This window comes from Lissotriton vulgaris, chromosome 8 (assembly GCF_964263255.1).
Source record: "Lissotriton vulgaris chromosome 8, aLisVul1.2, whole genome shotgun sequence".
Classification (NCBI taxonomy): Eukaryota; Metazoa; Chordata; class Amphibia; order Caudata; family Salamandridae; genus Lissotriton; species Lissotriton vulgaris.
The window spans coordinates 1007952757-1007979298 of NC_141696.1; the positions used below are offsets into that span (position 1 = coordinate 1007952757).

General features: G+C 40.8%; 1 protein-coding gene across 5 annotated transcripts in view; it reads left to right on the plus strand.

The window, feature by feature from the left end:
- Positions 1-26542, plus strand: part of DACH1 (dachshund family transcription factor 1) — a 595151-nt gene that overhangs the window by 493330 nt on the left and 75279 nt on the right. For all 5 annotated transcript variants that reach the window (XM_086934898.1, XM_086934896.1, XM_086934894.1 and 2 more), the window contains 4 exons: positions 682-833; positions 8883-9030; positions 22663-22806; positions 23271-23339. In XM_086934898.1, coding sequence (XP_086791024.1) covers positions 682-833; positions 8883-9030; positions 22663-22806; positions 23271-23339 — 513 coding nt within the window. The remainder of the gene's footprint in view (positions 1-681; positions 834-8882; positions 9031-22662; positions 22807-23270; positions 23340-26542) is intronic.

Consider the following 26542-nt stretch of genomic DNA (forward strand, 5'->3'; position numbering starts at 1 on the left):
TTAGAAGATAACAGCCTTATAAGTGTGTAAACAAAATTCCATACGAGGAGTCTAATACAAAAAGGGGTACATGGTATTTGAAATAAAGCCAAATTGTATCTTAAGTGAGTGAATATTGATGTAGGGTCGTTGTTCACACACAAGTCGGCTGGATGAAAATGCTAAGAATAGCCTTACAAATGTGAAAATATCTTTAACTAATTGTTTCCATAAATGTTTTAGAATATGTACAATTTTTTGAGAACTTTATAAGCTTTATTTGAACCTTCCGTCAGATATGAAAATGATTGCTGGTGATGGAAAATAATATCTTGTCAAACTGAAACTAGCAGACCACAAACACAAATAAGATAATTGGCAAGGCACCCATAAAACCCGCTTGAATATATTATCACAAGTCTATGTGAGATAATATTTGTTTTTAGAAAGATTCGATGGCACTGTAAACTCAGTCTCATTAGAGGCTGCATTTAAAAGGCTTATAAAGTTACTCATTAATGTTATCTTGTTGTATCTCCACAGCTTTTTCATTAAAGAAAATTCAGCAGAAAGCATTTTCTCTTGATAGCAGGAACCAATTTGCAATAAATGTTCTGGAAACCACTAGGGAAGCCATTACTGAGGTCTAATAAAAACAGACAAGCGTAACTTGTTCTATATTTTTGTTTCAATCACATACAGATGAGACCCCGCTCTCTACGCCAACCGCAAGAGACTGCTTTGACAAACTTTCCATAACCGGGCACGGGCAACCGCTACCTCCAGGCTTTCCATCTCCTTTCCTATTCCCAGATGGACTGTCATCTATAGAGACGCTGCTGACTAACATCCAGGTAGGCTGTCACAGAGCCTGGCAAGTGCACAGACACCAATCACTGATTTCTCTAAATGATTAGAAGCTTTCATTTCAGTGGCTCTACATCTAACACAGACTGTTAAAGAACTATAAGCAGCACGCCAGTTTTGTTGGAGGAAACCTTGATCAATAAGAGCCGGATGTTTGTTAAATGGCGATAACGATTTTGATTACATTAGCATTGGCTTACTTTAATTCATATTTCACAATGCATTTCATCAGTACCTGAATTTATTGACTCTAAATATTAAAATTCCTCCACAATACATGCACAATACACAGACTTTAATTTTGCTTATCAGAAATAAAAATATATCTGCCCATGGAACAGTATTGAATAAAATTATTTATTTATGAATATTCCTTATGTGATCAAGTTCCCAGGAATCTGAAAGACTAATGCTGGTCTCAGAGTGCAGTTACTGATATCAAATCATTGAAGATAAAATTAACTTTATACAATATAGAATGTTTTGGAAGGGAAAAGTCACAGCCACAGTACAATGACATGAGCAGTTAGCTACATGTGGGCAAAGTGTAGCATAGCATGAGAACAATATTTAGGTAATGAGAAATCAACTCTTGCTTGCTCACAGATGGAAGATAATAGCATTATCAGCAGGTCCTTCGCTAATTGTCACCTCTTGGATCCATTTATTTTACGGATGCTCGCGGAGTCCACATATTAATGGGATGCAGACACATTATTTGAATAAAAATAGAAGCAAAATAACAGTTCTAATTTAATTGTAAATGTTGCATATCTACGTAGTTTGTAGGGAAACAAAAGTTTAATTGCTTTTCACTTCCCATCATTTAACTTAATGGTATACATATAGATGTCATAAAAATTCTCCTTCAAGTTGCCCAGTACCTTGGAGAAGTAACTAGAAGCCAAACTATTTGCATTGTTGTAAATTACCAGTGGTATTAGAGCTATTCCTACAGGTACCCTTACATTACTGCTAAATTGAGCATTTAATTATTTGCTTCATCACGTATAGGGTATATTACTATCATTTACTTGCATTGTTTTTTTTAGCCTTTGTCAATAAAGCAACAGGTAAGGGGGCCATACTTATTCACTTTAATCAGACTTAGAATTAACACAAAATAGTTTGGAATGAACTAGAGTGTATAGTACGATGGACTCTCTATATACTGTAAAGCCCTTTCTTATTTAGTACATCAGTCAGAAAAAGGGAGAGATTGCACTTTGCATATTCATATACATCTGGTTTTGGAATCAGGCATATGGCATATTACTATCATTTACCTGCATTGTTTTTAGCCCTTTGTCAATAAACCAATGGGTAAGGCGACCATACTTATTCACTTGCATCTCACTTTGAAATAACTCCAAACAGTATGGAATGTGGTAAAGTGTATAGTAGGATAGGCACTGACGGAATGCCTATATACTGTATACCCTTTCTCATTCAGCACATCAGTCAGAAAAAAGGAGAGATTGTACTTTGCTTATTCTTATGCATCTGCTTTAGAAATCATGTGTTTAGTTTATTTAGATCGTGTTGAATCACAGAATCAACTACATGTGTCTGCAAGCTTTCATTGTTAAATAATATTGAGATAAACCAGTGGTATCAAATGTCCTCTTGGCTTTCCTTTTCTAGGTGAGAATTGTCTCACATCTGGTATTAGCAGCTATTGTTCAATAGCTTTACTTACAGAAGTGTGATTAAATAGGTATTGATCACAGAGGGAATTAGATGGTTTCTAGATAATTGATTTTGACATGTTTTACAATGTAATGTATTAATTTATGCACAAATATTTTCAGCTCACATATTTTAAGAAACTACCAGCTTAAAAACCATAGTCCCAATTCACAAAGATTGGTGTATGAGTAGGCATCACTTGTTCTTCTAGTACTTCCGACTTACTAACACATTTTAGAAATACTCTTGTGGTACTCCTGGCTACTCAGAATTCATGAGTACTACAAGAGTAGGGTACTTCAAAATCTTTGAGAATCGGGTTCAAGTTCCCTAGTTGAACCAAGCAAATTTCAATTGTAGAAAATCCTGCTAAGGAAATATCTACAGCTTGTTACTATTATAAACATGGAAGGTGACATATTGTTCTCACATACTTCTTATTCCCAGCATGCATTTACAGTGTGTGTAGGCAAGCGCCATTGTGCTACAGTCCATTCTTGTTGGTGTATGCACTACGCACTGTATAATTTTGGTGAAAACAGGTGTGTGGCCCACATCTGCATCTTTCTACAGGTGTATACTTGGGGCCCAATTTGATAATCTTACATGTGTTAATGGTCATTATTTCGTGAGAAAAGGACCAAAATCACAGTTTTACTTCTGGCATTCACTTCCTAATTCTTTTGATGAATAAAATCTGCAACCTAGAATCATTTTGACTGGTCAGAGTAATTCCTGCTGTTTACATCTTTACTGTCAAATTTAGCTTGATGTTGCTATTTTTCATAGCAATTAGCGAAGTCTTTTTCAGATGACATTGAAAAATAAAATCAATATATCATGTGACAAATATGAACTATTTGGTGCAGGTGTTATGGTAATTGTGATTGATTGAGAAAATGCAGCGTTGAAAAGCAGCGATTGAAACATTCATATTATTCATGGCAGCTCACGTCCAGAATAGGATTTTCCCATTATGAAGTTCCATCTACATCTTTACAAGCTGACATTGTAATCTTCAAAAGCTGTTTTAACCAATTGAAGACAACAGCCTCAATTTTACAAATCTAGTAAACTTCTCAAATTAGAGCTTATCATGGGGCAATTATCACAGAGGACCATTCAGTATATAGCTACTTATCATAAATCGTTGAGCTATATTACCTCTAATTCTGCTAATATATGCTAAAATTAGCACTCCAAATCCGACTTAAAGAAACATTTGTTTTTTTTCCCAAAAGCTAACTATAATTGTCATACACTCCATAGTGAGACTTGTGCCAGTTTCATTAAATAAGTGTATTAGTATGCACTGCCATTAATGTTACTACCTAATATATTCTACATGTGCTGCACTATCGAAACAGCTTGCTTGGTGGAGCACAGTTGCATGCTGCCTGCGTATGTGCCTGTTGTCTCTTATTAGCAATGCTCACTGAATAGTACAGTCCAATCCGCAACCAGTTGGGTGTGTCAACAAATCTTCTCAAAGACCACGATATGGGTGTGCCATCATGGCTATCCAAAGAAGTGTTACATATCCTCCTGCATTAGGCATCCTACATTATGGAAGACTGTACACATTAATAGGAGTCTTTGGATGGTCTATAGATCGTTTGTTTTCCAGGGTGCATTTTCCGTATTCCAGCATGTATTTTTGGATTATGGAATGCAGTTTTTACTTTGAAGGGTCTACAGAGTCCATTCCACAGAGTACATTAGTAGAATATTGCAAATCTTGGAAGTGGAATATATCATCATTACATCATCTATGTTTTCAGCTTTTAAGAAATGAAATGTTTATCATTTCCAATTATTTTGCCTAATCCAACCGCTTGCATCGGAAAAAATGCTAAATTGCATCAAACCTACTTTAGAATTGGCAGAACATACAGTGATGTTGTCATGTAAGTCTGAGTTATGTACTGAGCACCACAAATCACTCAGTCATAAAAAAGAACACCATAGACTAAGCCAATTAAAATTAACTTGCTGAAAGCAATACAGCTTCGGCAATTATTTTCACTATTTATGTATGATGAGTGTTTGAAAGTCAAAGAACACTAAATATTGTGTTTTCTCAAGCAAGCACAACACAAGTTCAATTGTAATTTATTTTAAACAGCTTCTGATAATACAACCAATCAACACATTAAGTGGTGCCAACACTGGCATCTTGCTAAATAATCTCTAGACATTGCACTGAGACTACATCTTTCAAAGATAAGTCAACGAGAGCAATCAGAGCAGAAAATTAGAATTTCGCATCTTAGAATTAAAACACAGCTGAACTAAAGTTTTAATTGGGGTGATCTAAAAGGGCACTTGATGTAATGGTCTCTTTCATTTGTTACTAATTGTTTGTTCCTGATGAGGAAGGAACATGAACATGAGCATTGCTGAAATCAGGAAAGATGGCACTTGACTTTGCGATAATGTTTATTGTTAACTACCATGGATCGAATAAACTGTATACTTTAGGTCACCTACAAATTGTGCTCTTCCAAGGCTTGACTAAGAATGCTTAAAGTGATAAAATCTGTAAGTAAGATCTTAAGCTTACTGACGACCTAGCAGTACCAATGCGCACAGTGCATATTGCTGCTTAATGTTTTGTGGAAAATCAACACATTTTTAACGTGACTTCGAGATAAAAACTAATCTGCTAACCAATTGTGAAAAAATGCACACTTAAAAAAAATTAACTTCGGTTACCCTGCTAAATTAAAAGACAGTCCATGCACAGTATGGAATATCTCTAATGATGGATTTTCAGGCCCAGCTTTCGAATTTTCCAGGCAATATTTAAGTCAGTCATATTAAACACACGTTGACAAAGCAAACAGTGCTTTTTTTTTGTTTAGCTTCAAGTGTTAAGCCTCACTCACTCTCAGAAGCGCAGTCTTAGAAGCCGCAGCGAAGAAGGACCACAGAGCACAAGCACAGTGTGCCACAACACACTCCTCGTGCTTATATTAGCAACATTCAGCAACAGCAGTGCAGTCCCTCACACACAGAGAACAGGTGCAGTCTGAGAAGTAGAAGGCATATTTGCACCAAAAACACCGAATAGTGAGAGGGCAGGCAGCAGAGGGAAATGTTCACCCTACACTCCTACAACCCCACTCACACATAAATTCTCTGAACCACACAGCAAACACAGTACACATCGCTGTCACAGTTACTGCTGTCCGAAAGCTGAGCCCGGACAATAAGTGTAATCTAAGAAAGAAGAATGCTGTATGAACTTGTCTTTGAAACCCAGGCATTAGCTTTAGTGTGTATGCATGTGACAATGTCTGACATAAAGGAGAGTTCTGCTGTGTGTCATAAACAGGGCTATTGGAATTAAGTGATTGTGTGGCCACAGCGATTATTGCAAAATTATAGATTTGAGGCATTTCCACATAATCTGCTGCATAGTCTGCAGATTTTAACAAACACAAAAATTAGTTTCCAGCTCAACAGTTCCATAGTTACTAAAAACACAGCAACACGTTTTGCTGCATAGTGGAAGGCCCTTTGCAAAGGTTGACCGGTCACCTTTCTGTAGCGTATTGCTTTAGATTAGTGTTAAACTGGTACTTATGAGGTGCAACAAGTTTAAAAATGTCAAAATAATAAATTAATACTATCATAAAATCTGATGCATAATGCCACATAATTTGCCTTTTCTTGCCACATAATTTACTCAACCCTGTCACATAAATTGGCCCTCACCTGCAGCACAATTTCAGCCATCAATCTTAAGATATGTTTTAGTGTGTGTTTTCTCATTTTGCCAACGTGGCTCTTGGAAGTAGATTTTTGATCATGCTCTACACCTGAGTGCATGGAAGGAACAAAATGTAAGACCAATGTTTTTAGGTCAATTGCACATAAGTTCACGTTTTTTGCCACAAACGTGCTCCGACTATGTTTGGGGGGACCCCACCAATAACCCAGTGGAGTTACTGTTAACTTGGTAACCAGAAAACATTAAATGTATTTGAATGTATCATTATGGACCCTACAGCTTTCAAAACCTGTGACCTTTCAAAAAATACAAATGAAAATGTTGGTCTAAAAGCAGGGTTCTTCAAAGTCGGTCTTGAAGGGCTGGATCCATGCCAGATTTTTGTATATCCCCATTTAGATAAATTTAGTTATCTTAATAATCTGGCATTGATCCGGCCCTCCGGGCCGAGTTTGAAGAACCAGGGTCTAAATCACCATTTGCAGCCATATTTAGAAACATTTCTCGTGGCAGAAAGTTCAGCTAGACATCCCTGGGACAAATTGGGCTTGTGCTAATTGGGACAGCTTTTTTAAAGAAAACAGCTCCCAGAGTTCATTAGACAAGACTTCTGCTGTTAAATTCGGATCTTCATTTTTCATTACATTTTGATTATTAGAAAGGTTGTTTATATTAATTAACTCAGTTGTACCTGGTTCCATTTACACACCTCTGGTCGTCCAAGACCAAAAAATATGAAAAGTGAATGAAGGTTAGCAAATGTACTATACTGTAAATACCTTTTGTGTTTATCCTTAGTCTATCCGTCCATTGAAGAATTTACTCTATTATATTCCTATTCTGTAAACTTCTGTTTTTTAGCCAGGTATTAAAGTGTATGTGTGCAGTTGCAAGCTCTTTGAAGCAGAGTTTATGTTGCAAAATTCCCCGTAGAATGCTTGAATCTTCTAAGGATATGCCACTAGCATTCAAAAACAACTGAACTTTGCTTAACTAATTAAGGAATTGCCTTGACTGATTGGTCTTTCTATTTTGATGTCATGACATGCAATACACTTCTTGGTGCATATCTATGCTTTACATTATCTCTCTATAATTGGAGTACATCAATAAATATTACTTGATGATGTATGTGATAGATGGCATGGAGACATGTAAGAGTTGGTTGTGGCAATAAAAATCTGACAGAACAAAGCACAGACCAAATGAGTATGCACTGACCTGACTGCGATTTTCTAACCCCCCCCCCCCCAACAGATTCAAGAAAAGTGTTATAGCATAATTCTACCACACTAGAAGGTATGGCCATAAATGCCCACCTCTCTACAAGAGGCAGGATATGTTGCATATGCCAGTTACCGCTGGTACAGTTGTAAACATATGAATACCTTTTGCTTGTGTAGGATAGTTGATACACAAATGTAAATTAGAAGCAATCCAAATATGTCTTCTTCTCTTTTTCCTTCTGCTGTTTGTGCATTTGGATCCCACTTCCTTAAATGGGCAGATTTAAAAAAAATGCAGCCCCCATGGTCAATGAAAATGTGAGGATGAATGTTTAATGTCTCCAGAAGGTCTCTCTTCACACTAACAAAGCCTGCCAAATGATTGCTCAGTGCACTCTCAGGGCCCATCACAAGCCCTGAGGTAATTGTGGCAATTATTACTAAACCAGCATTATCGATGCCGCAGCAATCCTGGTTGCAGTAGCACAGGCGGTTTACAAGTAACCATCCCAATCGGACCCATACTGGATGGGGAATAACACATAAAAATTGTTGTTTGCTGCAGCAGTTTCTGCATTTCAGTTCATAATTTTTGGTATGGAAACCAATGGCGAATTACTGAAGTAAGACAGGAGGCGTTAATACTAAAGTAGGCGAAAACCCTAATCTGTATTACCACTGAGTTCTTAATGGAGGCTTTATTCTGACAACCTACACACAGTTTGCAATTGCAGTGACAGGTTGTAGCACTTGCCTATACAGATAGGAGTATGATGATCAGAGAGCGGCCCAGCATATTGGCTTTGTTACAATCCAATAGGGCAATTCATACAGCTGCAACATTGTTTGTGAAGATTAATGTTGTTCAAATTGCCACCATACATAATATTACATAATAGTAGAAGTGACAAAATGTAACAAAACCAAAATTGAACATTTGTAAATCATAATGAAGAATCTACAATATGACAGCCAGAACAAGCTACACTGAGGACACTTTTATAGGTTTGTATTTGCAAGGTGATATCTCAATTGCACATTCATTAGAACAGCAACGTTTTTAACAGTATACTATTTTTAAAGACAATGCAGCTTGGTTTCCTTACAATTACAGACAACTCCTTATGCAGCCCTGTAATATAGAGGCCGTACATTGGAAGACACTCATGCCCATGTGAACTCCCCCGTAGGACGGATAATGGTTTTCTATTGGTATTTATAATAAAGGGCTTTCTGTACCACTTAAAGTTCCTAAATCTGTTTACATCATGCTGTCATTCCTCCATGATGGCTAAATATGATTACATTGTATCAATTTATAACATTGTATGGGGCAATGAGCACAAAATGTAACCGTTTTCTAAAATGTTGCTTCACATTAATAGGGTCTTTTAAAGGTTGCTATTGACAATGCCAGAGCTCAAGAAAAACAGGTGCAGATGGAGAAAACAGAGCTGAAGATGGAACTGTTCAGGGAGCGCGAGCTGAGGGAAACTCTTGAGAAGCAGCTTGCGGTAGAACAGAAAAACAGAGGTAGGTATTCATGTGAATGCGCCTTGTGTACACAAATATGATTTTGCAGACACCACATCATTTCTTTAGTGCAATTATGTACAAAAACGAATGCTTACATTACTGAAGTGATGTGAGCTGTAGGTATTCATTTTAAAATTGCATTAATCTTCTTACCCTTTTCTTTGATTTCTAGTTGTGTTTCTTTTGGCTCTTCAGTGAAGCATTTACACCTGACCTGCATGAATGTTGTTCCATTGCCAAACGTTAGCAAAGTATATCACTCACAAATCAAAAGCAGAAAAACTTTTGTGCGTAACACTTTGAGAATGCCACATTGTTATATCTCTCAGGATTCTACAAATGAGGCATATGCTTTTCACATGTTTTACGCGTGTTTGTGGAAGCATTACTTTCATTGCTTTGGGTGGAAGATTCAACCTCGTACCTTTGCTGCAGGTTGTACTGTGAGTGATGTATTGGCTATGTATCAAGACACAACAATGTGCGAGTGTGTCAGTTCTAAGGTATCTCTTAGCATAGACTTATAATGTGTGGGACTCTGCAACCCCACTTTGAAAATCTTGTCTCTAATTTCTTTATAATTAGTAACTTATGATGCACCAAGTCATTGATTATAAAGAATTTATGTCAGAACTCAACTATTTGTTTAGATTACACATTTTTATTGATTTTATAACAGTAATAACACACAGTATGACCAATTTCTCATATAGGCGCAATACAAGTTACACGCATTAAGACCCTACATCCAGTCCATAGTAGTCCCACCCCTTGCCCCAGAGCTTGTTGTACTTTTGAGGGCTTCATCAGTCCTTGTGAATCGTCGGAACCTGGCGGGCGCACCAATCCATCCCCTTCCTACATATCGCCATTGAGTGGGGTTCTGGGGACTTCCATTTGCGGACAATGTCTCTCTTTGCTCCCAGTATAGTTACCCCAACAAAAGTCTGTTCCATCCTCGGTCCCCCAACTCTTCATATAGACCCAATAGTGCAATCCTGGAGGTAAGATCAATCTGGCAGCTCGATCTCTTTCCAGAAGGGGGTCCGTTTGAGACAGGCCCAGACCTTGTGGAAGAAGTCAGCCTCTGCCAGGGAGCATCGTGTGCATCGGGCCTGAGAGGCTCTGTCAGCTCAGTGCAGTCGCTGAGGAGTCATATAGGTAAGATGTAGGTAGTTAAGTTAGAGCATGGCGAGGCACAAGAAGATAGCTGTTCCTTAGGAGCCAGCCTGGTCTCATGCCAGTCATCATCATCAAGGTTTCATAACCATGCCCCCCACCAAAGACGTAACCCTGGGAAGTGGTCTGGAGCATTAATGATTGGAGACCAATAGATCCTAAAGAGGTCTTCCTTGCCCTGCCTTCCCATCAAGATCTGAGCTTCAAGGCGACTAAATTATGGAATTTGTGTGCACATTGGGATGTACGCCAACAGGGCATGGTAAAATTGCAGGTATTGCTGAAACTGTGTGTGAGGAGAAATGCTCTTGCATTTCTGGAATGATAATATGGTGTCACCTCACCATATGTCCCCAGGTGGGTAATCCCTATTCTGTTCTGCTGCACAAAGCCTTGGAAGCCAGCAGTATGGAGTAGCCATGTCCCTTGCCACAGTGGAGTCATCCCATTGAATTTGCGTCCCTTTTTAATGAATCAAGGTGCCACCCTCCAGCACAGCAGGGTCACCCATGTATGGTCGGGGAGTGTTTGGTGGATTGAGGCCCCCATAGAGCAGGCCCAGAAGTCCATCCAGGCCCAACAGGTTCAGTTCTGCCTGGTAATTAGAGTTGTCCCCTCCCCCCCCCCCCCATTAAACCAACCAATCATTGTCACGAGTTGCGCAGCTAGGTGGTCCACTATTTCCAGTGCCTTATCATAGAGGGAGTGTCAGCCATTGACAAAGGCCACACAATGATGACCTCCCACCCAGAGAAAGGCAGCAATCTTTGAGGTCAATGCCTTGAGCCACTTCCTAGGGATCAGGTAGAGGAAATTCAAAAAAGATATATAGAAAGCATGTAGGACTCATCATTTTAGATAAAGCTAGTTGTGTCAAAGGCATGCATATTAGGGGAATAAAGTCTCTGCAACAGATGAGCCTGACCGACCTTCATGAGGAAAAACAGTGATTCTATCACATTGCATTTCAACACAGGATCTGGATGGTGCAACCATATTGCCTCAGGGCTATTTTAAAATCTTACAGTGCTTCGTGATCCACTGTTTCAGCTATGATTTAGAGCAGTGAAGTGCAGCATTCATTAGCATTGCTACCTGGTCAAAATCAAAGTTTCATCATTCGTCACTCTGTTGTCTTTTAGCCAGGATTGGACTGGTTGAAAAAGCGGTGCCCGACAGGCTGATCTGGAAGGTCATTGTGTAGGACGACTATTTGGCCATTTAGGGACTGTCTTTTGGTCCGGTGTGCCAGTTTTTACTGTTGATATCCCTGATATTAAGACAGCATGGCCGAAAACAATCTCAAATTCATGCAGCCTTTCATACGTTGTAAATCACTAATAGAGTGTATCTTTGCACGTTCAAAACTGCTCCAATTTACAAACATGGAACACATTTTTAGTTATTTAATTCACTAATGTGGTCTGTCCTTATGTGCCCTGGCCTATTTTCTATCCTAGGCCAACCCTGCTTTTACCTAAGAGCAATTGAACTGAGGGTAAATGTAAAATAATGTATAATTTCAGTTGAAACGAGTTTCAAGTGGACGAGTAATTCCAGTCACATATCATTCTGCTGAAAGAAATTGTAAACATGTCCAGAAAGTCTGACTGAATTTGAGTAAAATATGCAGATATTATTCCAGTAATCATGATATATCATGTTATTCCCCATTGTAGATTTGTCAAATGAATCGACCTAGTAGTGGAATGAAAATAACCCACTTTATTGGTAATATTGGATGCAGAAATACTTTGCCTTATTACTTACTGGGCCATAGTAAGGTGGTACCTAGGAAGTGAGTGTAGTGAGCTGGTCCCACATGTTCAGAAGTCACAAGTAGACGCTGTAGACGTGGCCAGGTAAATGTAGATGAATTGTATTAGGAAGTTGCACCAAGCTCCACCAGGAGCAGCCTCCTAGCTGCTCAGCTCATCCTCAACTGACAACAGTCATACACCAGGCACCCAAGCATTCCACTCACACTAACATTCTAACCGGAACACTCACACTGGCTGAGCAGCTAGATGCAGAGGAGTAAAGTAACATATGTGCAACCTGAAGATACTACATTATCCTCTTCCTCTCTAAATGAAAAACAAAAGAAAAAATAACAATGCAGAAAAAAACTATACACAGTAAAAATATACAATCGTAGCAAGAAATCTGTACACCCAGGGATGAAGGTGACATCACATCGCGAGAGGGAAAACAGACACACAAGAAAGGAAATAAGGAAGAAAGTGATAGAGATAGAAAAACACTAACACTATCCTCCTCCTTTAATAATGAGCAAATAAAATAAGTACGTCTTCACTGTTGATAATAACAAAACATGACGCTGGCTCACTAGCGGTAATTATCTTTTATCTGAGAACAGCGAGCTGCAGCTCAGCGCTCAAGATGTAGAAAATCCCAAACGTACCTCAAAGCACATGCTGACACCAATTACCTTGGTTGCATAGGCACAGTCTCCATTAATAATGGCATTCTTGACGTTGCTTGTACACGGTGTACATTTATTTTTAAGTAGTTGGTTCTTCTGACAAACCTGTACACCATTTATGATGAATTTCCGGTTTTAGAAGACACTGAAAAGACATGACAGCATGCCTGGGCTAGGGCTGTCCGGTTTTGTGGACACTGGTGGGACAGACATGCGTGCTTGACCAGTATCTAGCTTACTGGCTTCCTTTCCTTAGATACTTGAGTCTTGTTGCACTTCATCTGTAAAAGTAGTAGGATCTTTGCTCCAGATCGTCACCATAAATGTAGTGAGCTGGTCCCACATATTCAGGAGTCACAAGTAGATGCTGTAGACATGGGCAGGTAAATGTAGATGAAGTTTATTAAGAAGTTACACCAAGCTCCACCAGGAGCAGTCTCCTAGCTGTTCAGCCCATCCTCAACTGACAACACTCATACACCAGGCACCCAAGCATTCCACTCACACTAACATCCTAACCGGAACACTCACACAGGCTGAGCAGCTAGATGCAGAGGAGTAAAAGAACATATGTACAACCTGAAGATACTACAGTGAGCTTCTGTGACTTTGAAAATAAATAAAACAAAATCAATTGGACTAAGTCAGTGCTCTATGTTCTTAGTGGTACATTACCTTTGCTCCCTCGTTGATTTCAGATCACGGAGGCGAAAGACTTTTTCAAATATTTGGAGATCTGGGCCTCTAAAGACCCGTCCCGCTTTTATGAACGCAATCTCCATCCTCCCTTGAATTGGCTCAAGAGCGACGTGCAACTCTGGAAGTCGCTCCCTCTCACCCTGCTCGGATGTGCAGCCCTATTCAAAATTATGTCGTTCAAAATTCCCCGTACCAGTTCGATTCAGCATATTTTAGGGAAATCAATAGTACTCCCAGGGACCTACTCTGGGATAGCAAGCCACCGCAGATAGCCACTCAGAAGCTAACACTGGGGTGGTTTGATGGGGGCATCGGACTCCTGGACATCAAAAAATATTACTAGGTGTCCCACCTTGCTGCAATAAATCAATGCACATACAGAGCACAGGGAGACCCTGCATTCCAAATGGACAGGTGGCTCCTACCGGGGGGTAGTTTTGAAGGGGCACTGTACTTGCACTCATTAAAGCTGAAACTGACAGGACCCACGGGGTATGCGGTGCAGGTGTTGAAGGCAGCCATGAAAAACGTGGGCTGGGAAGACAATATTACTCAGCTCACACGACTCTGGCACAGCGAGCGGCTGGGCAGGTTGACTCACACAAAGGGCTTCGATCGCTGGGACCTAATAGGTATCTCAAGAATGGGAGATTTGTGGAAGGAGGGGGAGGTGATTCCTTATGCCCAACTACAGAAGGATACCAGCTGGTGAACGTTGAGTATTTCTGATATCTACAGACCAGACATGCTTTGTTGGCTGTGTTGACTGGGGGGGAGACACCACCTGAGTCCTCCCCGTTGAAGGACAGGGTCCTAGATGGTGACCTGCCTGAGAAGCCCATATCGCTTATTTACAAAAAACTGGTCAACAACACGGCTGACCCACTGCTCCGGCTTCAGGCAAAATGGGACTATGATATGGCAGGGCTCAACGACGACAACGAGTGGCTTGCTGCATTGGCTTCTCCTAAAGAGGTGGTCATCTCCTCAAGGTTCAGATTAGTACAGCTGAAGTTATTGCATAGATCCTACCCAGCCGGCCCGTTGCTGGTCAAAAGGAGCTATAGTGTCGACAGAGGTGCCCCAGGAACTGTGGACAGGAAGGCACTTTTGCCCATATGCTTTGGGAGTGCATGACTATCCAAATGTATTGGTCAGCAGTTGCGGGACGTATGGAGGAGGTACTGGGACAAGAGATTGACTGTAATATTAAGCTTGCTCTACTGAATGTCTGGGCCCGATGGACCTGAACTCCAAGGAACGAATATGGGTAATGCTGGGGATGATGGTTGCTAAACATAACATAGTACGAAAGTGGAAGGCATTAGAACCACCACGTCTCGCTGACTGAAGTAAAGATATGGACTGGTGTATGATAACAGAGAAGACCATATATGAATCTGGAGGGTGCCACGCCAAGTGGATGCAGGTTTGGGGACGCTGGATCAGCTACAGGTGACAGATATGGGAACCCCCATTGACCAGGGACAATAGTGGTGCGATGGGCCTGAATAATGGGAAATTGTGAATATACTACTGCCTTAACAATTGCTAGCAAGTTAGCTGCCTGTCTTTTGTCGATATCCTGTCAACTTTACTCATGTATGTAGAACCACTTCATTGTCACATTTCTTCTTTCAATAAAAAGATTTATAAAAATAAATAAAACAGATACACCAGTAATGTGAATGTTAAGTCTTCCTACTATATACGAATACCCTGTTCCAACAAATTAAAGTTGTTCCAGGGTAGCAGCGCAGTAGCTAACACTTTGTCTTCAAATACCTACTGTTTACCTTGGGAGTTTTTGACAAAGCCCTTTAAATACCCTGTCTCAGAAATGTCATAAAGACAGAGAGAGAGTGTTCTCTAACCACATGATTGTAAACTGTGAGCAACTGCAGACAAGTATTGTGTATGTGGCCAGCGCTCTACATATAATCTTACCTAACACTTGAACTAGAGACAATTACTTCATAAGTAGATTGGTGAAAGATAATTGGTCTGTGTTTTGGATAGCTACACAGACATTGTGTAAGCAGGAGTAGCTTTTGGGCCAGCCTAGTTTAATTTTTTAGCTTTCTCAACAACTTCATGTTTTTCCTTCAAATCATAACAAATGTGTCTACATATGTCTATACATAGAGGGACTTTTGGGGAGCCTCTTCACCGAATTGCTTGTTCAACTGTAATTCACATTTTACTCCTTCCCACCACTGATTGGAGCTTTTGGCAAAAGGTCATACCATGCTTCATCAATGTGCTCTTTTGACAGTGAATTACAGCATTTCACACTTGCCCATGTGTGTTGTCACATAGCGAGTAGCCCATTTCAGTGCTGAGACTCGTATGCCAATCTCCGTTTTCATTCCTGCTAGGTTTTTTTTTTGGGTGGGAGGGATGGACTATTTTTGTGATGTCATTTTTGTATTACTTAGTTTTTCAAACATACACCAAAGTTAGACTTTTCTTCATAATTACTTTGTATTACTTTTACTCTTTCTTTTAATGCCTATTGCATATGTTTGCAAAAATAGGTAAATAATGCATTCTTGCGAAGGCCAGACCTTATGACTTTGCCAGTAATTGTTTTTGATTTGACAGCCATTTATGCCTCATTAATTGCAATCTATTAAGATTTTCTTTAACTGCTGACTTCCTCTGTTCCACAGTTAGTGACTTATATGTTAACGTGAGGCACATAGCTCTACTGCTCTTATTAATAATTTGCATTAAACTAAGCATTCTACCTCCATATTTTTCATAGACATTGGCCATTTGCCTGTTCATAGCAAACGATTTAAGTGACAAGCTTGTTAAATTTGTCGTGTTCGCAATTTGGTTGGCAAATGATGCTCACCAGCAGTGCATTTAATCATTGGATTGTTAAAATTCCATTTCCTGTATTAAAGGTAAGTCAGACTTTAGCGTTTAGGTTGGCCTGACACAGTAACGTTACTGATTGCGATTACACATGCATTTTGAATCAACTGCTTTATATATCTGCTCCAGTCATTATTTTTGTTGCAGAATAAATTAACTTTTAATTGTATGTAGTTATATAATCAGCATTTTAATGCGTAATGTAATTTAGGTGGTTTGCAGCAAGAAATTAAAATGTTTTCAAATTGTACAAAAAAATAATTGTTCTGATATTTAAAGACAGTATTTAACTATACATTTCATACTTTGTACCTGGGATGTTTTCCCCTCTTGACATATCAACATTTGAATTTAAAAGATTGTTTATACTCTCAGCAGCTCAAAATGATATTATTGTCACATGGTTTTCAACTGTTGTTCAGTAAATTAAAGGCACCTTTAGCAAAAATGTTAGAAATTGAGTCAGTAGTTGAACGTGGTTTGCACCCTATGTAAGTAGAAGACCTTATTCTAGTCAGGGTAAGGGAATTACTCACCCAAGATATCCCCTGCTCACCCCTTCGGTAGCTTGGAATGAACCGCCAGGCTTATCCCTAAAGCAATGTGTAAAGCATTTGTACATAGACACAGTAACACAGTGAAAACACTTCAAAAGAACACCACACCAGTTTAAAAAAATAGCCAATATTTATCTGAATGAAACAAAACCAAATCAACAAACATTTGACATACACAAGTAAAGATATCACTTCTAAAAGGTTCAAAATAGTTCAGTCCGTGGGAAACTATGGACGTGTCACTTTTATCTCAAAGTACCTGGGTGCGTCAAAATCAAAGCTGAAATAAGGCAATGGGGAGATGAGGTGCAGGAGGAGCAAAGTGATGTGTTGATTGTTTACTCCCAGAGGAGGTGATGCATCAATTCCTTACTGCCAGGGAGGTGATGCCTTGATTCTTACTGCCTGGGGTGGTGATGCGCCGGTTCCTTACTGCTTCGTAGGGGAGGTGATGCATTGATTCCTTACTGATACGGGAGGTGATGCGTCGATTCCTTACTGTGAGGGGAGGTGATGTATTGATTTCCAGACACACGGTCTCAGTTCCTTACTGCAGGGTACTTTAAGGAAGAACTTGGTGCACAGGTGCGATGCATTGAAAATTGGGATGGACTGGGTCGATGCCGCTGTGGCAAAACAGGTGCTCCATCAATTTTCCAGCCACTAAGCTGTGATGCGTCGATTTCTTCAGCGGCACAGCAGGGCCTGCGTCGGACTCGGAGCGGGTGCCTTGAAGGTCGGACACACTGTGCTCAGGAATCGGGCTGATGAAATTTTTTCAGCTGCATAGCAGGCGTTGCATCAGGAGAAACAGCCACGGTTGAGGCATGAATTTTCTCTGTCCTTTGCAGCAAAAGCCACCTCCAAGGGCCCAGACCTGGAATTGGTGCCACTTGGCAGGTCAGACCTCCCAGCAGTGGTGTTCAGGGGCTGCATATGAAGTCTTTGATGGCCCTGACACTCCTTAACAGGAGTCAAGCACACACAAGCTCTTGGAGAACCTTGGTAAGCAGGATACAGAAAGCAAAGTCCAGTCCATTCACTGCCCAAGACAGAAGCAGCAAATAGAAGGCCAGCACAACACAGCAACAAGCAGAATGGCAGTTCCCCTCCTATAGCTTTGACAGCTTTTCTTCTTGGCAGAATCTCCTCTCAGTCCAGAGTGTTCTGAAGTTACGGTGTCACAGCTCCAGTTCTTATACCAGTGTCTGCCTTTGAAGAAGGCAAACTTCAAAAGAAAGTCTTTGTAGTGCACACGACCCTGCCTTTCCCAGACTTGGCTCCTGACACACTACAGGGAGGTGGAGACAGCTTTGAATAAGGACAGGCACAGCCCTATGCAGGTGTCAGTGACAACTCTTCCCATCACTTAAATTGTGATTTCAGGGACCCCTAACTCCAAATCTATGCCTCTTTCCAATTGGTTGTTACACTTGTAGGAGGTTATAAGGCTGCTCCAATGATAACCTATGGGAGCTATAGTCCTTGCAATAGTTAAAACCAAAATCGGCAGTATTTCACTACTAGAACATGTAAAATACACCAGTACATGTTATTTCCTTCACATGCACTGCATTCTGCCCATGGGGCTACCTTGGGCACCTTAGGAGTGCCTTAAATGTAGGAAAGGGGAAAACTTGGCCCTGGCAAGTTGCCAGGTGAACATTGCAGTTTAAAACTGCACTCGCATACACTGAAGTGGCAGGCCTGAGACATGGTTGCAGGGCTACTCAGGTAGGTCACACAATCAGTAATGCAGGCCGACTAGAAGCATTTGATTTACAGGCCCTGGACACCAACTTTACTAGGGGCTTACCAGTAAATCAAAAATTCAAATCATGGATAACTAATCACAATCATAATTTACACATGGAGCACTTGTACTTTATCACTGATCAGCAGTGGTAAAGTGCCCAGAGATATAAAACCAGCAAAAATGAAATGCAGCATATAGAAATAAAAAAATAGGTCAGAGCAAAAAAAGAAGGAAAAAACAAATCAAAGATACCAGCTCTACAAATACGCCTTTAATACTTTCCTAGATATGCTTTTCATGTTTCTAGGTTCATTGTGTACTTATCTTATGTCATCCAGAATGCCAGGCACTCTAGAGTGTCCCCATTGTTCCAGCTTGGACCGTTTCTTGGTCACTTTTTATTTATTTATTTAGATTTATAAAGCGCCTTATCACCCAGAGGTTTCTAAGCGCTGGTCCAGAGGTACATACTGGTTTGAAGAAGGGGCGAGGAGCTATTAGGACGCACCCCAAGCCTCCAGGAAGAGCACGGTTTTAAGCATCTTCCTGAAGGGTAGGAGATTTGGTTCCTTGCACAGGTGCATTGGCAGATTATTCGAGGCCACTGGAATCGCATTGGAAAAAGCACGCCCTCCCTTAGCAAATAGTCTGAAACGGGGGCAAACCAGGAGGATGGCATCTGCCAATCGGAGTGTCCTACTGGGGACCTAGGGAACGAGACGCTCCTTAATATATCTTGGTGCTTGTCCATACATTGCTTTGTGTGTGATACAAAGGCCCTTGAACATTATTCTCTGCCTAATTGGCAGCCAGCGGAGCTCGCGTAACAGAGGTGTAGAGTGTGCCCGTCTTGTTTTTTTTTTTTATTAATCTAGCTGTGTCATTCTTAACTGTTTGTAGTCTAGACAGCAGTTGTTGGGGGAGACCAGCATACAATGAGTTGCCATAGTCTAGACGCGACAGGATCATGGCTGATACTGCGCGTCTGAGGGTGGCCAAAGTCAGAAGAAGGGATATTCTCTGCAGTTTTCTCAATAGGCCTACACAAGTGCCGACGACTGATGAAACTTGCTTTATCAAAGACAGCCTGCCATCTATATTAATGCCCAGGATTTTCACAGCCACTGTTGGTTCTGGAAAGGGCCCTAGTTCAGTAGGCCAGAATAGATCATTTCAGGGGCTGGATGATGTGCCAATCGACAACACCTTTGTTTTGTTCGTATTTATCTTTAATGAATTGGCAGACATCCAATTAACCGTAAATTTCAAAATATTTTGCAGTCTAACATATGCCGAGGATGAGTTATCAATTTGGATAATAATTTGAGTATCATCGGCATAGTTATAACTCTGGCACTCCATCTGATTTAATGCCCAGATCAGGGGTTGCAAATAAACGTTAAAAAGAAAAGGTGAAAGTGCCGAACCTTGGGGAACTCCACAAGGGATGCCGGCTGGCGACGAAACCAGGTCTGCCAATCGGACTCTCTGAGAGCGGTTTTGAAGAAATTAGGTTAACCAGGCATGCGCAGTTCCCTGGATGCCGAAGTCCCCCAACCGTGACAATAACTGGTCGTGGTTAATTGTGTCAAATGCCGTGGAAAGGTCTAACAGCACCAGGGTGCACAGGGTTATTTTGTCTGCCCTGTGAAGAACGGGGTTTTAGAACCCAGCGGCGGCAGGGGAAACGCCCGAAGTCTTCGAGTTCACCTGTGTTGGCAAACAGAGACACGGGGCACTTCTAGGTGACGTCAAAGACCAAGTTTATTGGCTGCAACCAGGAACAGAGGTCTACGAAGCACAACACGGGTGGTTCGTCAGAGACTGCACAATTTCGTATTGCGAGACATCGTCTTTTATGCAAGAAATCACATTCCTGGCTAGCATCAATTACTTACAAACTGACCAATTATATAGTGACATTTCAAAAGATATCACATAACGACAAGCCCACTTTCAGTTGTCCAGCCCACCAGAAATGACAAGGCAAAATCCAACATTCTTGTTCGGACAGGCCGGACAAACCCATAATAAAAGGACCTCAACCCAAACCATAAATAGGCCATAAAAGAAGGAACAGAAACAGATGAGAAGCAAGATAGAAGGGTGTGTGCATGTACCATAAACTCAGCAATGTCCTGCTCTTTGATCTCTATCTGACCAGCTGCCTAACAAGGAACTGGCTCAACGAGGTCAGCCTCGGGCAAGGGAGTCAGTTCGTTCAGGTCACTCAAAAGTCAACTAAAGGTGTATGTGTCCTAAGGACTCGTTCGGCCGTAGTCATCGGCCTATGTGAGGGCAAGCACAAAATGGCTGCTGTACACAAAATGGAACCCGAAGGTTCGAACTAAATCCCTGAATACACAGTTTTTTGATCGATCGATCATGACGAAAACACTCGTACATACCGCACTCGTCATTTGCGGTCCGCTGATACCAAAATCGTCTCGATACGACGACCTTTATTGAACGGGTTCAGAATCACGGAACCTCACCTGCATCTCAGATCATCGAGCATGGAAAGCATGACCAATTCTGTACGGTGGTGGGCCCTAAAGCCAGCCTGGTTCTGTTCTAACAACTGATTGTTTTCCAGATGGCAAGAGAGATGTGTGAGAACATGCTGTTCGAGTATTTTAGCTAAAAAAAGTAGCTGTGAAATAGGCTTAAAATGTTTCAAAATCTTAGAATCTGCACCCGGCTTCTTCAAAAGCGGGATCAGACGAGCCTCCTTAAAATTAGTAAGGACCTGTCCTGTTTCCAGGGAGCTGTTGAGGAGGGAGAGTACATCGTCCTCTATTCCTGGTAGGGCTAGCTTGAATATCCTGGGAGGGTAAGGGCCCGCTGGTGAACCTGACTCCTTATTTTTCCTTAACTCTGTCAGGACCTTGGAAGTTTCTTTCTGGTGGTTTCTTGCCGCAGCGATTCTACCCCCATAGAATTCCGCCTTCCTAGAGATGATTGCCTGTTTATAAATAGCGAACGCCTGCACATACGTAGCCCGTGCACTAGGTTCTTACTCTTTGCGCCAAGCTCTCTCGCTTTTGCGCAGAGCTCGCTTCCTTAACCTAAGGGTGTCGTTGAACCAAGGAGCCCCTTTGCCCTTATCCACAATTCTCACCCTACAGGCCGGTGCAGTAGCTTTGATGGCCCTTTCAAGTTTTGATGTCAAATTGAGGCATGCAACCTCAATGTTGCCCTCAGTTTGCTTGAGTAAGACAGAGGCCTTTAGAGTGGCTATCTGATCCTCTGCTCTGATCTTATTCCAGATTCTTATGACTTTCCATCCTGAAGATAGCTTTTCCACTCGCCCTGAAAATGTAAGATAGCCCTGCAATAAATGGTGATCTGACCATGAACAGGGAGAAATTATGATTGGGCTGAGCCGCGGGGCAGCCGTCCAGATTAGATCTAATGTGTGACCTTTCTCATGTGTCGGACCCACTACTCGTTGACCGAGGTCTAATGAAGTCATGGCCTCATCTAACTGTTTTGCTTGACAGTCTTTAGGAGATTTCTCCCAATGGAAGTTCAAATCTCCCATTACCACCAGTCCTTCATATTGCGATTGAAGGTCATAAACTAGTTCCAGGAAAGTGTCAACAAAGCCTGATGATGTATGTGGGGGCCGGTAGACTAGGAGTATTACCAAGCATTCGGTAGTGAAGTGAAACTTAACCCCTAGAACATCCGCACCATCCAGGCTTTCTGCACAAATAATATCCATTTTGAAAGAGCGGTCGTATAGAAAAGCAACCCCCCCCCCTTCATAGTACCCGTCAAATTTTTATGGATGGCCACAAAATTTGGAGGCAGAGATGCAACCAAGTCAGGAATGAAGATTCGTCGAGACAGGTTTCGGTGACCCCTAAAATATCGAGTCCACCTTCCTGGAGTAGCGAGAAGAATTGTTATGTGTCTGGATGCAGGTTTGGGTTCTGATTTCTCCAATTCTCTGGAAATGTATGCCCACTACATCCTAGATTCACATCTTCATTAAACTGCAAGACTACCACTATATCAAACAAATGATTATTTGCTTACATAACACTTAAAACAGATGTTTTTTTTCCATGAAGAGCGCTAATCCGTCATTTATTTTGTTTCAGCAATAATTCAAAAAAGGTTAAAGAAAGAAAAGAAAGCCAAAAGGAAATTACAAGAAGCACTGGAGTTTGAGACCAAAAGAAGGGAACAGGCAGAACAGGCACTCAACCAGGCAGCATCACCAGATGGTCACCGGGTCCATAACGGTAGGATCTTAGAGCAGCACTGTATGTTCAGACCGCGAGCCGCAATTCAAAATGTCTCAAAGAACACAGCATGGGATAATGTCGCCACAATGGTAGCTTTTGCACTTATGTAGCAAACAAACAAAAGGAAAAGATTCTTCTCAGTTTATGCTATTGATTCCTTCCCGTTATTACCAATTGAACCTAGAATCTGCAATAAAGATTATGAAACTAATTCACTATTTAATTTAAAACATTAATCCTGTCACCTTGTCCACCAAATACTGAAATGAGATTTCTATGGCTCATGGATTTTCCTTTCCAAATAACAATTTTCCCATGGGAATAGCAGTACCGCTGGCCTCATGGCCGTTATTCCACATAAAAATATGATTATATTGTAATTCAGCCTGAGAGTAACAAGTTGTAAAACAGGCTATGAGATTCAAATCAAATCTGTCACTTTTACCTCTCCTCGCTTTCAGATTCTATGACCCCAGAGATAGAAGCAGACCGCAGCGGGGGCAGAACAGATGCTGAAAGGACAATACAAGGTAGGAGTGTGCAAAAGGCTATAAATCTAGGTTTTGCTATATGAGATTTCCTCGCTTTAGCCTGCTATTCAAGCATGGAGCCTACCATCTGGGCCACATCAAAACAAGTTCAAACAAGGTCAGGTTCATCATGCTTGCATCTAAAAGGGAATGTATTTGATCCTGGTTGTTTATGTTCAGATGAGAAGAGCTGTCCTGTCCATTTTAAGCCCTGAAAATGAAATTGTCAAATTTAAAAATGCTTGATTCCACCTTTACCACATTGAATATTGTGATTTGATGACAACTCTGTATCTATCTATCTATCTATCTATCTATCTATCTATCTATCTATCTATCTATCTATCTATCTATCTATCTATCTATCTATCTAATTATCTATCTACCTACCCATCTATATATATGTATATTTTTGCCACGCAGTAAAAAAAAAATTGTGTATTGTATTGTTTACACATAACATCTGTTTAGCAGACATCCCTGTACATATGTCTGTTAGCTGTTAGAATATGGGGGTAGTGTTTGAGGCAAACAGCTAGATATTTCAAATTACTATCTCGGCGAACATCCATTAGCTCTCTTAGGGCCTAACTAAAATCATTGTTTTTCAGCCTCAAAAGGCAGATTTGGAGCACATTTATATATACTGTTAACAATTTGAAAACATCCTTGGGTCCCCCCTCAAAGGTCATAGTCGAGTTCCATAGGGAGATATTACTGCAGTGTAGGCCGGTACAGCTGATCAGGGTGGTATTCTGTGCCCTACAATTTGACATTAGTCTGGCCATGAGCAGGTAGAGATCTCAACACATTCAGGTAAGCACCAAACCCTTTAACATGTTTTCACTCAAAAATCGTCAGTAAATTATCTAAGAAACCACTTTGTTTGAGGCTAATAAACGTAAATAAACAAGTTCAGTTGTGCTATTTTAATTTAATTTCATCACTAAAGACCCCGAAAGACGCCACAGGTACTCCTTATTTTAGGAACAGGTCTACCCTATAATACTTTATATTATGGCCTGCTGGTGCTTTTGAAATCATTCCAAAATAAATTTAAAAATCCATTTAATCCTAATGGTTGGAATGATAATTCATCCCTGCTTCACCCACAGCTCATAAAGTGATTCTTTTGTGACATTCTCATTGAGTTATATCTATTGAAGAGTGTATCTTATGAATCTGTTGTATTACATCTGCAGTTTTGAACCATTTCTCCCTGGCCCTTCATAGACTGTGTGAACTGAAACCTCTTCCCAATTCCCATCACCCCTCGCCCTAAAAGAAAAATAATATTGGGGTTAGGGTTGCAGGGAGATTTAAAGACATAAGGTAGTAGGGTGCACACAAATACATTTATTCAGCTTCGGAAAACTAAGTGAAATGGTATGGAACATTACATTAAATACATGTTGATGTTAGTGAAGGAACAGAAAACACGTACCTCGAGAGTCAAATAATGTATTGTAGGTGTATTTATGTTGCAGTGTTTGCAACAACTTATTTACCTTTCAACTGTGGTCTGTGAATCTCCCAGTGCTGCGCTTCCGGCCGGTTTCTTCCTGTACTTTATTGCTGGATTTCAGCTGACCTCGGTCCCTTGCCTGCTTTGATGTCTTCTTTTTGTTGTTTAAATGGCTTGGATGCCCTTACATTTCACCTTTGAGAAACGCGTGCTCCGGTGGATATCTGAGGGAAATGTTGGGAACTGTAGAGGCACATGGAAATGTGAGCAAGACATCCCCAATGATGTAGCATTTAACTCGAAAATAAATTATGGCGAAATGTCAGACACAGGAGGAGAGGGACATCAGGAATCCATAACATTTTCCCTAAGTTCAATAGGTCAGCCCATAACTCCTGAAACGGATTGTCTCTCTTCGGCTCTTTATGGCAGAGGGAAGGATCGTTTACCATTAGAAAGTAATGTAGCCAAGGGTACGGAGAGAATCCTACACCAGCCGGATCTGTCGGGAGGGGGGGAAAGGCCAGGATGGTTGCATTGCATACATTTGAATGAATTATACAAGGATTGGCCTTTTCCCAACTCTAATTCACGTGCGCCTGCTCTGTCGTATTGTAAACCGGCCATTCAGAGCCACTACGCCGTTAATGGGATGCTATAGTAACACTTTATGTTCAGGCGTCCTGTAAATTAAAACCTCAGGCTCTGGGGACGTGATAAATGACGCTCTTCGTTCTGTCTATGCTCGAGACGTCTTAAAACAAACTCCTGCAAGGTAAGCTGCCAGCAGAAACATGAGCTGTAACTCTGGAATATGTGGACTGATTTGGAAATATATTCATTTCTGAGCCGTGTGTAGGGAGTTTGGCTCTTATATAGTACAGTATTTTCCGTGGAGTATTTTTATTTTCCAAGAATACATGGTGAGATGATTTCAGAGTGTGCTGAAAGCAAACAATATTAAATGCATTTTCAATCCCCTCGTACAGTAGCATCTCGCTGGCAGCCTTTTAACTCAAGTTAATCAATTATGGCCAGAATCGATTAAGAAAAACAAAGGCGTTATTGATTGCAGATGGTAACTTTTAAATAGCCTATTGTTCTATGGTGTTTGGAGGTCATTTGCCTTTCAATCCGTAAACAGACTTACATATCACATAACCTTGGAAATAACAAAGGCGAGGACAATAACTCATGTTCTCTGGTTCAATACTGCTCTTGGGTTTGGCAGTGACTGAACTCTGCATTTGAATTTCCTATTTTTAAATTGCTTTCTTTTCACCACCTTTCCCCACTCGTTCTGTCTGTCCCTCGTTCTGCCTGTCTTTAACCCCCTCTATTTTCCTGTCTCTCTCATATGCTTGCACCATTTCTCGGTTACCCTGACTTTCCTGCACTCCCTGTCTTTGTCATGTCCCCCACAACTTACAGTTCTTTTTCAAACCTGCCTTCTCCTTTACCACTGTTTTTCCTATCTTTCTGCCGTTTCCTATCTCTCGCTCCATGTTTACTTACTGTTCTCTTGCTATGGTTCTAAGTCTGATCATTAAAAAATAAGTTTTGATTCCCAAAATGAATTTTGGTGCAGACTACCAGCAGTTTCGATCCCCAAAATTAATTTTGGTGCCGACTACCACCAATCACGGGCACAATTTAAGCACTACATTTTTCTCTCTCCATATACTTCAACATAATACACCCATTAATACAAAAAATGAAAAACTGAGTAGCGGGCCAG